Genomic DNA, 17,920 nt, shown 5'->3' on the forward strand with positions numbered 1-17,920 from the left:
ACTAACAGAAACCACTGCACTTGTGCATGTTGTATGCTTAATGCATTGTTAAAAAAGGTACAAAAATTAACCATTTTTGGCGACAGATGCCTGCCAGGTTTCATACATATAAGGTGGTAAAAGAAGAAGCAATGGATTTTGACAAGCCCTCAAAAAATTTACCCTTTATGGTGGCAGATGCCTGCTGGGGTTCATCCATACATGGATGTAAAAGCAACAAGCAATGGCTTTACACAAACCCTCCAAAAATTGACCCTTTTTATTGGCAGATGCCTGCCGGGGTTCTACCATACATGGATGTAAAAAGCAACAAGCAATGGCTTTTCACAAGCCCTCCAAAAATTGACCCTTTTTATTGGCAGATGCCTGCCGGGGTTCTTCCATACATGGATGTAAAAGCAACAAGCAATGGCTTTTCACAAGCCCTCCAAAAATTGACCCTTTTTATTGGCAGATGCCTGCCGGGGTTCTACCATACATGGATGTAAAAAGCAACAAGCAATGGCTTTTCACAAGCCCTCCAAAAATTGACCCTTTTTATTGGCAGATGCCTGCCGGGGTTCTTCCATACATGGATGTAAAAGCAACAAGCAATGGCTTTTCACAAGCCCTCCAAAAATTGACCCTTTTTATTGGCAGATGCCTGCCGGGGTTCTACCATACATGGATGTAAAAGCAACAAGCAATGGCTTTTCACAAGCCCTCCAAAAATTGACCCTTTTTTTTGGCAGATGCCTGCCGGGGTTCTTCCAAACATGGATGTAAAAGCAACAAGCAATGGCTTTTCACAAGCCCTCCAAAAATGTATCCTTTTTTTTGGCAGATGCCTGCCGGGGTTCTTCCATACATGGATGTAAAAGCAACAAGCAATGGCTTTTCACAAGCCCTCCAAAAATTGACCCTTTTTTTTGGCAGATGCCTGCCGGGGTTCTTCCATACATGGATGTAAAAGCAACAAGCAATGGCTTTTCACAAGCCCTCCAAAAATTGACACTTTTTATTGGCAGATGCCTGCCGGGGTTCTTCCATACATGGATGTAAAAGCAACAAGCAATGGCTTTTCACAAGCCCTCCAAAAATTGACACTTTTTATTGGCAGATGCCTGCCGGGGTTCTTCCATACATGGATGTAAAAAGCAACAAGCAATGGCTTTTCACAAGCCCTCCAAAAATTGACCCTTTTTATTGGCAGATGCCTGCCGGGGTTCTTCCATACATGGATGTAAAAGCAACAAGCAATGGCTTTTGACAAGCCCTCCAAAAATTGACCCTTTTTATTGGCAGATGCCTGCCGGGGTTCTTCCATACATGGATGTAAAAGCAACAAGCAATGGCTTTTCACAAGCCCTCCAAAAATTGACCCTTTTTATTGGCAGATGCCTGCCGGGGTTCTACCATACATGGATGTAAAAAGCAACAAGCAATGGCTTTTCACAAGCCCTCCAAAAATTGATCCTTTTTTTTGGCAGATGCCTGCCGGGGTTCTTCCATACATGGATGTAAAAGCAACAAGCAATGGCTTTTCACAAGCCCTCCAAAAATTGACCCTTTTTATTGGCAGATGCCTGCCGGGGTTCTACCATACATGGATGTAAAAAGCAACAAGCAATGGCTTTTCACAAGCCCTCCAAAAATTGACCCTTTTTATTGGCAGATGCCTGCCGGGGTTCTTCCATACATGGATGTAAAAGCAACAAGCAATGGCTTTTCACAAGCCCTCCAAAAATTGACCCTTTTTATTGGCAGATGCCTGCCGGGGTTCTTCCATACATGGATGTAAAAGCAACAAGCAATGGCTTTTCACAAGCCCTCCAAAAATTGACCCTTTTTTTTGGCAGATGCCTGCCGGGGTTCTTCCAAACATGGATGTAAAAGCAACAAGCAATGGCTTTTCACAAGCCCTCCAAAAATTGACCCTTTTTATTGGCAGATGCCTGCCGGGGTTCTTCAATACATGGATGTAAAAGCAACAAGCAATGGCTTTTGACAAGCCCTCCAAAAATTTACCCTTTTTATTGGCAGATGCCTGCCGGGGTTCTTCCATACATGGATGTAAAAGCAACAAGCAATGGCTTTTCACAAGCCCTCCAAAAATTGACCCTTTTTATTGGCAGATGCCTGCCGGGGTTCTACCATACATGGATGTAAAAGCAACAAGCAATGGCTTTTCACAAGCCCTCCAAAAATTTACCCTTTTTTTTGGCAGATGCCTGCCGGGGTTCTTCCATACATGGATGTAAAAGCAACAAGCAATGGCTTTTGACAAGCCCTCCAAAAATTGACCCTTTTTATTGGCAGATGCCTGCCGGGGTTCTTCCATACATGGATGTAAAAGCAACAAGCAATGGCTTTTCACAAGCCCTCCAAAAATTGACCCTTTTTATTGGCAGATGCCTGCCAGGGTTCTTCCATACATGGATGTAAAAGCAACAAGCAATGGCTTTTCACAAGCCCTCCAAAAATTTACCCTTTTTATTGGCAGATGCCTGCCGGGGTTCTACCATACATGGATGTAAAAGCAACAAGCAATGGCTTTTCACAAGCCCTCCAAAAATTGACCCTTTTTATTGACAAGGGTGAGTAGTAGCAGCACATTAAAAGACACTGGACGACAGTCACAGGACAAAGCCCTGTGGTGGGGCAGGCCTGCTTGTAGCAGACGGGCGGCAGTGGAGGTGTATTGGTGGTAGTAGAGGTAGCCAACACAGACAGCAAGGGTGGTAGACTGGTAGTAGCAGCAGAACATTAAAAAAAGAGACTGGACGACAGTCACAGGACAAAGCCCTGTGGTGGGGCAGGCCTGCTTGTAGCAGACGGGTGGCAGTGGAGGTGTATTGGTGGTAGTAGAGGTAGACTAGCCAACACAGACAGCAAGGGTGGTAGACTGGTAGTAGCAGCAGCACATTAAAAAAAGAGACTGGACGACAGTTACAGGACAAAGCCCTCTGGTGGGGCAGGCCTCAGGCCTGCTTGTAGCAGATGGCAGTGGAGGTGTATTGGTGGTAGTAGAGGTAGCCAACGGACAGCAAGGGTGGTAGTAGTTGTAGCAGTAGCAGCACATAAAAAAAAGAGACTGGACAGTCACAGGACAAAGCCCTCTGGTGGGGCAGGCCTCAGGCCTGCTTGTAGCAGACGGCAGTGGAGGTGTATTGGTGGTAGTAGAGGTTGCCAATGGACAGCAAGGGTGGTAGTCGTAGTAGCAGCACATTAAAAAAAGAGACTGGACAATCACAGGACAAAGCCCTGTGGTGGGGCAGGCCTGCTTGTAGCAGACGGCACTGGGGTGGATTGGTGGTAGAAGTAGTAGCAGCACCAACAGCGGCACATTAAAAAAAGAGTGGACAGGACAGAATCCCGTAGTAGCAGGCGGCAGTAGCAGGCGGCAGTAGCAGGTGGCAGCGGCAGCAGCAGCAGCAATGTCAGATCTAATCAGTGGCATCAGGCACAGGGGTTTTAAAATCCTCACCGATCCACGCTTGATTCATTTTCAGAAACGTGAGATTTTCCAAGCTGTTGGCGGACAATCTTGTTCGCTTAGGGGTTACGAAGCCCCCTGCCGCGCTGAATACCCTCTCTGACGCTACACTGGAGGGTGGACAAGACAGTACACCCATGGCAAACTGGGCCAGTTCTTGCCAATGATCCAATCTGCTGACCCAGAAGTCCATGGGGTCTGGGATCAGCATTTCTGACGGAGAAAGGGCACAGTCCAGGTACGAGTGAACCTGGTTGTTTAGGTGCTGCACCTGGTGATGGTGAACATCCCTTTGGTGACTACGATGTGTGTCAGGTCGGGATATTTTGATGTAAAAATGTTGTCATCATATTTTCCAAACTGAATTGACTGCTGCCACTGCTGCCGCGGCTGCCGCCTATTGAAGAGGTAGCTCTACAAGAGGCGGTGGAACGATGAGAGCCGTGACAAGCTGGCTGCATAGCTTCTCTCGATAATAAGGCAATTTTGCCTCCCTTTCGGAAGGCACAAAAAACTCCCCCATTCTGGCTTTATACCGAGGGTCTAAAAGTGTGGCTATCCAGTACTCATCTCTTTGCTTCATGCTAACAATACGACAGTCAGCGCGCAAGTAACGAAGCATACAGCTCGCCATCCTGGCCAGCGTTTCAGCGGGCCCGGTTGGTTCCATCTCCGCCCCATACTGCCATGGTTGTCCATCATCAAGGTCGTCGTCAGACTCGTCATCACCACCATCACTGTCATGTTGTGCGGCTGCCTCGTCCCCTATCCCTTCCTGTGATTCCATCTCCAAATCCAGCTCCTCTTCAGGTCCTGTTTCCTCATCCTCATCCTCCTCCTCCTCCTCAACATCCATAGCCAGATGTGATCCTTCCTCCATCCTTTGCTGAATCATCGCTGTGAGCGTTTGCTCCATAATGAATATCAGCGGCATAACATCGTTCATTCCGCTAGCGTCACGGCTCACAAATCGTGTGGCCTCTTCAAAGGGCCTCAAAACGCGACATGCGTCTCTAACCAGCTGCCAGTGCCTGAGCTCAAAATTACACTGGCTCCAAACGCTGCCCGTCTGCTGCATCAGGAAATCATTCACGGCTTTCTGCTGTTCGTACAGACGGTCCAACATGTGCAGGGTGGAATTCCAGCATGTTGGAACGTCGCAAATCAGGCTGTGTTCTGGGAGATTGTTTTGACGCTGCAAGTCCAGGAGGGCGTGCTTAAATGCATACGAACGTCTAAAGCGAACGCAAACCCTCCTGGACATGGCCAGCACACCCTTCAAACCAACATATGACTTTAAGAAGCGTGTTATGACCAGATTGATCACGTGCCATGCAAGGAGCGTGTGTCAGGTGACCTAGACGCAGTGCAGCCACAACGTTCTTGCCGTTATCAGAGACAACATTGCCCAGTGTGAGTTTCAGAGGAGACAGCCAGTGTGCGATTTCCTCCTTGATGCACAGCAGCAGCTCCTGCCCTGTGTGGCTTTTCTCGCCCAGGCTCAGCAGGTATAAGACAGCGTTGTGGCGCTTTACCTTGCACCTATGAAAAGAGGAGGGAGGAGGAGTGGAAGATACGCTGTGTCCTGTCAGGGACGGGAAGACCTCCAAGGAGGAAGGCGAGGAGGAGTAGGAGGAGGAGGATGGTAGGCGCCTGGTGTCCGGAGTTGAACCAGAAAGATACAAGAGTGGAGGTGGTAATGCCTGGCATTGCTGCGGTGGTGCATCGGACTGCAAAATATTGACCCAGTGGGCCGTGAAAGACATGTACTGTCCCTGCCCATAGTTGCTGCTCCACGTGTCGACGGTGGCATGTACCCTGCTGCACACGGATAATTGCAAGGACTGGCACACCTTTTCCTCCACATGCTTGTGCAAGGCAGGGACAGCTGTTTTGGAGAAGTAATGTCGGCTAGGTATTCGCCACCTAGGCTGAGCGCACGCCATCAATTGCTTGAAGCCGGCGGAGTCGACCAGGTGGTACGGCAGCGACTGCACCACCAACAACTTAGCCAGGTGTGAATTAAGCTGCACGACAAGTGGATGACTGGGTATATATTGTTGCTTATTGGACAACGATTCCGTAATGGATAACTGACGGGACGTAGGAGGAGCACTAGATGACAGTGATGATGATGATGACAACGACATGGTGGATAAGGCCTGGCTACTACTTAGATGACAGGGACTCGGAGTAGCAGCAGCAGCGGAAGAGGGGTCTTCATTAGATGTACATGATGGTGGGGCATGTTGATTGTCCCACATGGCCTTGTGATGCCGTTCCATGTGTTTACGTAGAGCAGTAGTTCCTACATTGCTGCCCTGCCCACGCCTTACTTTCTGCTTGCAGATACGGCACTGTGCCATGTTTTCGTCCTCCGGGAAGGTACAGAAAAATTGCCACACGGCAGAGTACTGTAAAGAGGTAGTACCACGTCCACCACCACCACCACCACAACCACCCGAGCTTGCCCCTTGTCTGGCAGGCTTTTTTCGGGAGCCTACACCAGCATCTGTGTCGCCGTCACCGGCTCCTGAGCTGACCCTACCGCTGCAACGTTTTGCAGATTGACTTCTGCCCCTACCTCGGCTTGGCTGTTTATCGCGTCCAGTGCCGCCACTACTACCCTCCTCCTCTGACGCCGTCATCACCTCGTCACCTGGTTCCCACGTCCTGTCTAAAACAACATCATCATCATAGCCTTCCTCATCATCCCCACCACTTCGGTCACTGTGTTGTGAATGTGATGTGACATCATGGCGGGCTCCATGCCCCCCCTCATTACTGCGTCTGCCACCACAGCTACCACCACCAACACCCCCACTACCGCAGCTATGCGTCTCGGTCACCGCTTCCACCTCCACCACCGCCGCAACACACTCCGTTGGCTGACTCGCGGAAAACAAATCATCATCATCATCATCATCATCATCACTATGTTGTTCAGTATCTTCCTTCGCACCCGAGGAGATGTCTCTTAGGACTCTCAGGAAAGATGGCTTCCCGCTAGGAAGGGGGAGCGAAGACATAGATGATGGAATGGAAACGCTAGAAATACCCATATTACTACTGTCACTGTGCCAAGGAACTGTAGAGGATCTGGAATTCAACGAAACCCGGCTTGAAGCCAGATCGTCAGAGTCTTCCTGCTGAGATGACCGCGAGCCAGCCAACCAGTCCACAATGGCCGTATTGTCTAAAGTAACCCGCCCACCGGAGGAGATGGACAAGTCTGGCTTGCTGATACTACTACCAGCAGGCACATGGCAGCTGCTACTAGTGGAACTGGGCACATGTGCCACAAATGCTGGTACTGGGTGTGGCACCAACAGATCCAACATTTGGACTGGAAGAGGAGACGGCATGGGTGTTTTTTCCTCTACCCCGTCCTTTCACAACCTTTTTTTTCCCAGACATTTCAGAGCCCCTTCTAAAAGCGTATTCACACACTGACACTGGCTTGACAAATGGCAATGAATGAGAATTTCAATCAGCCTCGCTGCAGTGCACTCAGGGAATGCTGGGCCTTGTAGTACTACTAGGCTGCCTGTATCGCAAGTTGGATTGTTATTCCTGTTAACGGCCGGGGATGAGCCCCTTCTAAAAGCGTATTCACACACTGACACTGGCTTGGCAAATGGCAATGAATGAGAATTTCAATCAGCCTCGCTGCAGTGCACTCAGGGAATGCTGGGCCTTGTAGTACTACTAGGCTGCCTGTATCGCAAGTTGGATTGTTATTCCTGTTAACGGCCAGGGATGAGCCCCTTCTAAAAGCGTATTCACACACTGACACTGGCTTGGCAAATGGCAATGAATGAGAATTTCAATCAGCCTCGCTGCAGTGCACTCAGGGAATGCTGGGCCTTGTAGTACTACTAGGCTGCCTGTATCGCAAGTTGGATTGTTTGTTATGTTAACGGCCGGGGATGAGCCCCTTCTAAAAGCGTATTCACACACTGACACTGGCTTGGCAAATGGCAATGAATGAGAATTTCAATCAGCCTCGCTGCAGTGCACTCAGGGAATGCTGGGCCTTGTAGTACTACTAGGCTGCCTGTATCGCAAGTTGGATTGTTTGTTATGTTAACGGCCGGGGATGAGCCCCTTCTAAAAGCGTATTCACACACTGACACTGGCTTGGCAAATGGCAATGAATGAGAATTTCAATCAGCCTCGCTGCAGTGCACTCAGGGAATGCTGGGCCTTGTAGTACTACTACTACCACTACTACAAAGGCTGCCTGTATTGCAAGTTGGATGCAACGGGGATGAGCCCCTTATAAAAGCGTATTCACACACTGGCTGAGTAGTGAGTAGTGGATGATCCCCTTCGATTTCTGGATTCCTGCCTTTTAGATTCCTAAAGCTTTCCCTTACTGCACAGAGATGCTATCCCTACAGCTCCTGTGCATAGACTTTTATTGCAGGCTTGAGCCCGCCCCTATGCTGCCTCCCGATTGGCTGGGAGAGCCGTTTGCAAGGCATTATGGGGTAGCCTGATGTCAGGTGATCTTGTGAAATCCTCCATTTTAGATGTAACATGTGGCAGGCGCCAAAAATGTAGCCGGGTTTGGTCAAAACGGGTTCGGCCGAACCCGGTGAAGTTCGGATTCGCTGCGAACCGAACTTTTCCTGAAGTTCGGACCGAAACCGGGTTCGGTTGTCCCGGTTCGCTAATCTCTACTCGTGACACATTGGACTTTATGTTACTGGTAAAATTTGGTTGCTACATTCAGTATTTAATTCTGAATAACACCAAAATTTAGCGAAAAATAGCAAAAATTTGCATTTTATACATTTATATGTATCTGCTTGTAAGACAGATAGTAATACCACGCAAAATAGTTACTAGTTCACATTTCCCATATGTCTACTTTAAATTGGCATTGTTTTTTGAACATTATTATTTGAACTTTTATTTTTCTAGGATGTTACAAGCTTTATAACTATAGCAGCAATTTGTCAAATTTTCAAGAACATTTCAAAAGGCTATTTTTACAGGGACCAGTTCAGTTTTGAAGTGGCTTTGAGGGCCTTATATATTGGAAACCCCCCATAAATCACCCCATTTTAAAAACTGCACCCATCAAAGTATTCAAAACAGCATTTACAAAGTTTCTTAACCCTTTAGGCGTTTCACAATAATTAAAGCAAAGTAGAAGTGAAATTTACAAATTTCTTTTTTTTTGCAGAAATTGATTTGTAATAAAAAAAAAATCTGGAACACAGAAGGTTTTACCAGAGTAACGCAACTCAATATTTAATATTCAATGTTTGAATATGTCTGATACGTCTAATATGTCTGATATGTCTGTCACCATATCCTATCTCTGATATACTCTCACTTGTCTACACCACTACAAAAACTTCCATACATGGAGGTTTGGGAGAGAGATATATCAAAGACCTTGCAAAAATTGAGAGAACTGCAAAAATATCAATTAACACTTCTTTGGTTGAAGCTAACTATAAGGAGTTGTTAACGCTGGTATTTAGTCCCATTGAGATTAGCAGCAATGTTTCCAACCTCATCATAAATGTTATTAGAAAGTTTTTTAATTTTCATTTTTCACTCCCCGCCTTCCAAGAGCCATATCTTTTGTATTTTTCCGTCAATAGAGTGGTGTGAGGGCTTATTTTTTTGTCTGAGGAGTTGTAGTTTCTATTAACACCATTTAAAGTACCATATAATGTACTGGGAAACTGAAATTGGAAAAAAACTGTGATTCCTCCATTGTTTGTGGGCTTTTGTTTTTACGTCTGTCACCTTGCGGTAAAAATGACAAATTAGTTTTATTCTGCGTCTCAATACGACTACGGTGATACCAAATGAATATAGTTTTTTTTATATTTTACTACTTTTACAAAGAAAAGACTATTTGTTTAAAAATAAAATGTTTTTTATCATCGCATTCTGGGTGCCATAACTTTTTTATTTTTTGGTCGATTGAGCGTTGTGAGTGCTTATTTTTGGCGGGACAAGCTGTAGCTTTTTTTGTTACCATTTTATGGTACATACAACATCTTGATCACTTTTTATTACATTTTTTTAGAGCTAAGGTGACCAAAAACAGCGTCCCTGCCTCTCCGTGGAACTACTGTCCCGTACTGAAAACATGATTACAGTACGGGACAGTTGTCCTGCAGAGAGGCAGGGACTCCTATCATCGTACATAACTATGATGCTAGGAGCCCGGCTCCCTGCACTGAGTTCGGTCCGGGACTTCCGGCCGAAATACGTCCGTCCATTACGGACGTTAATGTGCTCGTGTGAACCCAGCCTTAGCCTATGAAGACCAGCCATGGTCCTCATAGGCTTCTATATATGGCAGACCTGGAGGCCGTTGTTTAACGTGTTAATTGCTGAAATCAGCGGCGATACTTCCTGTCACTCTGATAGGCTTCCGTCCATGGCAGACACGGAGGCCATTGTTTGAGCTCAGGTTGCCAAGCCAACCATCGTCAAATCACGCGATTTCAGAGCGGGGTCTGCTGATGTGCTATAAACCCCTAAAATGCGCATTAATGGGGTAAATTGCCAAAATTAGCGGCAAAGGACCACTGCCCAGCAAGAGTGGAGTGACCACACTGTCGCCGACTCGGTAACCATACGTCCTCGTGCGGGAAGTAACCTCCCGCGACGACATAAAGTTACTGAGTGGTGCAGCTAGGGGTTAATATTCATATACCACTTTATTAGAGAGACTGATGTATGTAACCTGTGATACTCCTCCCTCTCTTTTAGGCCTTATTCACATGAACGTGTCAGTTTTGCACGCGCAAAAAACTCTGCGTTTTGCATGTGCAAAAGTTCAGTGTGGCATCTGTATATAGTGTGTGGCTGCGTGATTTTCACTCAACCGGCATCATTATGACACTCTGTTTTTATGTTCCGAAACAGTAAAGAAGGATGGGCTTTTATGTTTCCCTTCACTTCTTTAACAACTGTAGCGCGAATTACGCGCGTCACCCGGAAATACTTCCGTGTGTCATGCGCGACTTGCACGCACCCATAGACTTCAATGGGTGCAAGCTGCTCGAAACACGGGCAAGTATAGGACATGTCGTGAGTTTTACGCAGCGGACACACACTGTGTGAAAATCACTGGCAGTCTGAACGTTCCCATAGCCTAACATGGTCCGTGCAACGGGCGTGATTTATTAACGCGCGTATTACGGACGTAATACACGTTTGTGTGAATAAGGCCTTAATTTTTTATTTTTGTATGTCTCCTTCCCCTTCCCTCCCACCATTATCTGTATCATTATTCTAACAGTACCTAGGCCCTATATTGTTTGGACCTTGGAAATTGTTAAATAACGACATTTATTTGATTGAATGTATTGTTTATTGCTACAATTGACATGCTTAAACATTTTGTTGTAAAATTCAATAAAAATATTGTGAAACAAAGGAAACACCCCAAAAAAGACCCCATTTTGGAAACTACACCACACAAGGAATTAATCTAGATGTGTAATGAGAATTTTGACCCCACAGGTGTTTCATAGATTTTATTAGAATTGAAACGTGAAAATGAAAAATGTCTTTTTTTTCCAATAAGATGTCGTTTTAGCTAAAAAAAAACACCATATCCACAAGGTGTAAAGAAGAAAAAGCCCCCCAACATTTGTAAAGCAACTTCTGCAGAGTACCAAAATACTCCATATGTGGTCATAAACTGCTGTTTGCGTGTCACAATCTGTGGGAGTGTGGACCCACTGGGCCGCACCGCCGAAGCGGGATGGCAGCTGGCCAAACTACAGTGTACCAAGTTAATATATATATAATAGTCCAAGCCCAAGGGTACCTGTGATAGTCCAGACAGTAGCTATTTGAGAAGTTTGAGGAAAAAACATTTGTATTTTACCTCACTAAGAGGCCGATCCTTGAAACGCATAGTAAATAAAACAATATCTGATATTACATTTGCTCGTTTTAAATCCTCACTACTCAAGAAGGGTTTTTACCAGTTAGCAGCGCCAGGGAAAATCAGTTTTTTCCTCAAACTTCTCAAATTACCATTTACCACTGGACCCTTTGGATCTGGATCAGAAACCCTGGCGGCAGCAATACTTTAAAACACGCTCTCAAGGATGCTGTGCTCCTAGCACAACTAACCAGGTCAACAGAACTGATCACCTATCTGTGTTTTTTTTTTACTATATCATTTGATGCACTATGTGCGCTTTGTGTTTTTTTTTTCTCCTCTACTGTTTAGTAGCAATGGCTATGCACAGATGGGATCTTGACGGCAGGTGATGCAGACGAGACAGATGACACCAGACGTGGTATAACACAGCAGACGTGGCAGAACTCGACTTCAACCCTATAGCGGGCATAGGAACAACTGCAACGCGGGATACAGGATACAGGTAGCAGGGCACAGGAACAAGGGGAACAGGATAACACTAAGGGACCATTTGCAAGACTAACAGAGGAATACGAACAATGCTCAGGCAATGAGCTAAGGGGCAGGGCCCTTCTTATAGTACAGGGTGATCATGGGCTAATTAATGATGTTTTACATGTGTGTGCACTGGTACTTTAAGGCCGGGTGCGAGTGTGCGCATGCACCCTATGGGACACAGCAGAGTGGAGCGGAAGTGAGAGCTTGGCATCTCCTGCGGAGGACATGCCGGCCAGCGCTCACCAGACCATGGCTGTGGCCGTCGAGGGGTGAGTAATCCCGACGGTCTGCGGCCATGGACGTTACATTAAGCACATGGCAGGACTCAGAAGAGAAGGAGCGCCATTTGGCTTTTGGAGCACAGATTTTGCTGGATTGGTTTCTTAGCAACATGTCGCTTTTGCAAAGTCCCTGTAGAACCAAAACAGTGAAAACCCCCCAGAAGTGACTCTATTTGGGAAACTACACCCCTTGAGGAATTCATCTAGGTGTGTAGTGAGCATTTTGACCCCACAGGTGTTTTATAGATTTTATTAGAATAGGGGAGTGGAAAAAAAACATTTGTTTTTCATTTCCTCAACAAGTAAAGAGAGAAAAATAAATTTGTAAACCAATTTCTCCCGAGTACAGCAATACCACATATATGGTAAGAAACTGCTGTTTGGACACACGGTAGGGCTCAGAGGGAAAGGAGCGCCATTTGGCTTTTGGAGTGCAGATTTTGCTGGATTGGTTTCTGGGCGCTATGTCGCATTTACACAGCCCCTGTGGGACCAAAACAGTGGAAAGCGACCACATTTTGGAAACTACACCCCTCAAGGTATTCACCTAGGGGAGTAGTGAGCATGTTAACCCCGCAGGTGTTTTTTGGAAATTAGTGTGCACTCGATGTTGCAGAGTGAAAATGGCAATTTTTCCATAGATATGCCAATATGTGGTGCCCAGCTTGTGCCACCATGAAAAGACAGCTATCTAATTATTATGCCGTGTTTCCCGGTTTTAGAAACACCCTACATGTGTCCCTAATCTTTTGCCTGGACATTCGACAGAGCTCAGAAGTAAAAGAGCACCATGTAAAATTGAGGCCTAATTTGGCGACTTACAAAGTATTGGTTCACAACTGCAGAGGCTCTGATGTGAAACAATAAAAGAAACCCCTGACAAGTGACCTCATTTTGGAAACTACACCCCTCAAGGAATTTATTAAGGGGTGTAGTGGGCACAGGCCTTTTCCATAAATGATTGTGCTTAAGATGGTGCAAAGTAAAAATTGCAATTTTCCCCTATAGATGCCATTTCCGTGGCAAATGTGTCATAACACAGCTTGTGCCAGTGGAGACACACACCCCAAAAATTGTTATGGTGATGCCATATATGTAGCAGTGAACTGCTGTTTGGGCACAGTGTAGGGCTCAGAAGGGAGGCAGCGCCATTTGGATTTTGAAACGCGGATTTTGTTTGGTAGTAGTTTTGTTTGAAGTTTTTCTGGTATTTCAGTTTATAATGTGTGGGTACATGTAATCTGAGCAGAGTACATCAGGGCATAATATAAGGATATAATAATGGGGTAAAAAAAAACTTGTGGTAACTTAATGTCCATCAATGAAATAAATGAATCTGTGGATTCTCTGTAATACAGGCCCTTCAGTCTTCCAAACAGTTTTCTATAAATCCATCTACAAAACCCAATCCCTTATATGTCACAGAATATAACTAATATATATAGACCCAGATAACTTTTATAATATAAGTTATGTCAATGGAAATTTCCTATTGATATGTTTGTAAATAATATTTGTCTAAACGTCACCTTCTATAGTCAGGACCGGATGATTATAGAGAGATAAGTGGTGCTACATAGGTACTATTTATCTTTCAGAGTCACATTGTTAACATTCAATGTGGGTCTGTCAGTCACAGTTCAGATGAGTCAAACAACGGATTCGGCAGTGTCACTGCTTTCATTATAAACGGAGACCATGACACCAGTGTGAACAGAGCTGTGCCCCAGCTGCTGCAAAACACAACAATACACAGTCAGATGCTGACAACTTTTTTTTATTTTGCAGATTAAAGAATTTCATATCAAGTAATTATGGACAGGATGCTCCTCAAACTCTTTAAAAAGAGGCTCTGCAGCAGCTAAGATATCATAAGTGTATCATAAGGGATAATATTCTCCCTACTATGAATTAGGCTGGATTCACACGAGCGTGGCGTTTTTGCGCGCGTAAAAAACGCGGCATTTTGGTTGCGTTGTAGTTGCGTGTGGCATCCGTTAGGGCTGCGTTAGTTTTTACGCGCGTATGGCATGCGTTTATTACGCGCGTCAAAACAACGGAGGGTGGAGTAATGGAGAGCAGCAGCCTACAAAAAGACACCTTCTCCAACACCTGCTTGATGTGAACGCATGTTCTCATCCTTTTTGCACCTTGCAAACTACTTTTGGTCATGTAGGCTGTTTCTTGGCTTGTTTGCAGGTATAAAATCAACATTATGCCCTTGACTCCGCTGGGCCGTGTGCTGATATCCTGGATGGTTTCTCTGAGATTTGGTGAGCGCCGACCCATGCTTCAGGAGGGAACCCGGAGAAGAGGGAGGATTTGGGTTCATCCTCTTGTGGCCCAGCGCACCTCCAAAGGCCATTTTCATACTCTATATGATGACCTTCGCAGCCACCCCGAGAAATTTCGGTCGTTTTGCCGCATGTCTGTGTCGACATTTGATATTCTGCTGGACCTGATTCGCCCAGGAATCACCTACCAGGACACAAATATGCGGCGCTGCATTTCCCCCGAGGAGCGACTCCTTGTGACGTTGAGGTATGTGTGTTTTAGACAATTGCAGCTTACAGGATGGTGTGTGGGTGTCATGTCCTACATCACGTTTATTTGTGTGTTGTGTTTTTGCATCTCGCCCATGTAGATTTCTTGCTACAGGAAACAGCTATCATTCGTTACATTTCGAATTCCTTCTTGGAGTGAGCACAATTTCGTGCATTGTGACCGGCACCTGTGTTGTGATGTGGCAGCGATTGAAGGCCACAGTGATGCCTCAGCCCACGACAGAGCACTGGCTTACGATTTCTGAGGATTTTCTCACCACCACCAAATTTCCAAATTGTATTGGGGCCCTAGACGGCAAGCATATTTGTGTCAAGAAGCCCCCCCCACTCTGGATCCCGATTCTATAACTACAAACAGTTTTTTTCCATCGTCTTGTTGGCCTTGGCCGACAGCAATTATTGTTTTACCATTGTACACATAGGGTCCTATGGAAGCTCTGCTGATGCCCGCATCTTTCGCACATCCAGAATGGGCCATCGTCTGATGGGCAATCAACTTTCCGTGCCGGCACCGAGCCTCCTGCCTGGCTCGCAAGGACCACCAGTCCCTTATGTAATCGTGGCAGATGAGGGTTTTGGCCTCACCATCCAAGTAATGCGCACATTTGCTCGTAGAGGCTTGGATGACCGTCGGCCCATATTCAATTACCGGCTTAGCAGAGCACGCAGATGTGTGGAATGTGCATTTGGCATAATGTCAACCAAATGGCGTGTTTTTCTCACCACTATGCAACTGACGCTGCAAAATGTCACCCGTGTCATACAAGCGTGTGTCGTGCTTCATAATTTTTGTCGCATACATGACGCCGGTTGTGATGCAGAATATATTAGCGGAAATGTTTCTACATCAACCCTTCCGCACCAAATTCCACTCGGAAGGGCTCAAACATCTGGGATTCGAGTACGCGACATATTTGCCCAATATTTTGACAGCCCCGATGGAGCACTGCCATGGCAGGAGAATGTTCTGTGAAGGGTGTCCTAGTGGAGCTTAGTGGCCCAATGTAGCATTTGTTCTTTTAATTTTGCCTAATTTGGGGTGGGGATTTTTTTATTACGGACTCGCAAGACATGAGGACCCTTGACATGGGTTGCGAGCTTATATCTTTGGTGGTTTTTCTGTTTTGTTTTCATGTCCTAAACGAAATAGCATGTGAGGCGCATTGGCTTCGGCAATGTTCACAAATCCAAAGCCAAAAGTCATTTGGCCGGAATTTCTCACACCACTGCAATGCAGCAGAGCACAGTATGAGGAATTGAGCAAAACCACAAAAGATACACTAATACCTCAATAATGGCATGCAACTATCTCGGGACGTGGCCATAATGTTCCAATGTTACCTAAAAGGACCTGTTGGGGAACCTGGGTTCCAGCACATAGATGGAGGCAAACACAACAAATTTTACTGCCAACCAAAAACACACTTTATTGTTAAATGTGCAAAATTCACTTTAAACATAAACCAGGTGGCAAAAAAAACACAAAAACGCACCAACATGATGCAAAATTAACCTACTCTTTCTTCACGGTTTAGCTCACAACAACGAGCACACCATAATCTGCCGACACAGCGCTACAAATCATGAAATCTGTGTGCTGGCGACTGATAGCTTTGCATTTCAGCACCACTATGCTGTCCCTGGGCCTGCTGAGGATGTTTCTCAACAGCATAGTGGTGCTGATACAGAGGGTTGAACCCTGCCGGGGGGCCCTGGGCAAAGGGTTGCTGGGGTCTGGCGTAGGGAGCGAAAGCCGGTCCCGAAGCACCACATGACCAGGTGACATTATGCTCACCATTGACCGCTGGTACTGTGGCCGTGGAAAGGGGTTGGCAGGCTGGGAAGGGAGAGGTGCAGTGGAGGGCACCGATTCCTCAGGCAATCCACGCCATTGCTCTATTACCTGGAAGCACTGGCGTGGATTGTTAGGAGGAGTGGCGGAGTCAATTATGGCAAGGATGGAGCCTTGGACGCGCGCCATCCGGTAGTCAGGTACTCGCCGGAGTAACGGCGCTCGGCCAAACGCGTCACAGGCATCCTCCTCAGAACAGCGGTGGAGGTACTCCAGGACTCGGGAGTCCACGTTGGCACCTGTTGTGGCAACCTGGCTGCGCCGGCGCCTGGCTGGTGGCGTCCGGGGATTGTCGACGTCCCGTGGCAGCTGGGGTTGGCTGCTTGACTGGGTGGCTGCTTGGGGTTCCGTCGGCTCGGGGGTCAAGGGCAGCACGAGATGTTGTTCCAGGACCGGCTGCGACTCCTCATGGCCAGCCTCCTCCTCGGTGTTGAGAAGATTATCACTGCATCTGCCAGAAACATTTTGCGTTACTCCTTTTAACATGGGCACCAGGGACAAACAACTATTTTTGGCAGATTTTAAAGTGACCACACACATGTCATCAAGGTACAGTCAGTACTTACGGCCGCATCTCCATAATGTCCTTCAGGAACATTAGTTGTTTGGTGTAGATGTATTGGCGCTTTTTGGGCGCGCCGTCCCAACTTCGCCCTCTGCTTCCCAATTCCATCCGGAACTGATCCCGACAGCTCCTCCACCGGGTTTTAACATCATCAACTGGACATAGGAACAGCAATAAATAAAAAAAGGTCACCAGGTGACATCACTGAAAACGGCACTTGTCCGAAACGTCGCCATTCCTTAAACACCACTAAACATTATACACCTGCCTAATGATGCTGTAACACACCCGCAACCAAGCACAGTAGGAAAATGTGAAACATAAGGATATACACTACAGCATGGGCGATTGCATTAGCATAAATACAGATCTGCACTTACCTATGCTCTTGCGGTCTCTTGTGGTGCTTTTAGCCCACTCCTGTCCGAATAGGCTCTGCGCGACCTCATCCCAGCCAACCTCCTTGCCCGTGCGGTCGTGGTAGGCCTCTGCGTTTGTGTTCCACAACTGTGGCCTCTCATGGACCAAGCAGATGAGCTTTTCCACATCGCACGCACGTGGCATTGCAGCAGATGTCGTTTTGAACTGTGCGCATGTGCCCAGCAAGTGAAAAGCCACTTCCTGATTTGTGCTTGTTTTGTCTAGTTTGGTCAACTCATTTACATAGGCTTAACAAGTGTTGCGTGAAAAACGCTGTGCGTACGGAGGTGCTTCCGTGTGCCGTGCGTTGTTTTCACGCACCCATTGACTTCAATGGGTGCGTGATGCGT

General features: G+C 46.5%; 1 protein-coding gene across 8 annotated transcripts in view; it reads right to left on the reverse strand.

Moving 5' to 3' along the window:
* Nucleotides 1-16,134: 16,134 nt before the first annotated feature.
* LOC142749873 (uncharacterized) overlaps nt 16,135-17,920 on the reverse strand; it is a 56,853-nt gene continuing 55,067 nt past the window's right edge. For all 8 annotated transcript variants that reach the window (XR_012882496.1, XR_012882497.1, XM_075858409.1 and 5 more), the window contains 2 exons: nt 17,152-17,305; nt 16,135-17,036 (listed from right to left, as the gene is read on the reverse strand). Coding sequence is in view for 6 of the 8 variants with exons in the window: in XM_075858409.1 (XP_075714524.1) it covers nt 16,265-17,036; nt 17,152-17,305 (926 nt within the window). In the remaining 2 variants the exon portion in view is untranslated. The remainder of the gene's footprint in view (nt 17,037-17,151; nt 17,306-17,920) is intronic.

Source organism: Rhinoderma darwinii, chromosome 3, assembly GCF_050947455.1.
Source record: "Rhinoderma darwinii isolate aRhiDar2 chromosome 3, aRhiDar2.hap1, whole genome shotgun sequence".
Lineage (NCBI taxonomy): Eukaryota > Metazoa > Chordata > Amphibia > Anura > Rhinodermatidae > Rhinoderma > Rhinoderma darwinii.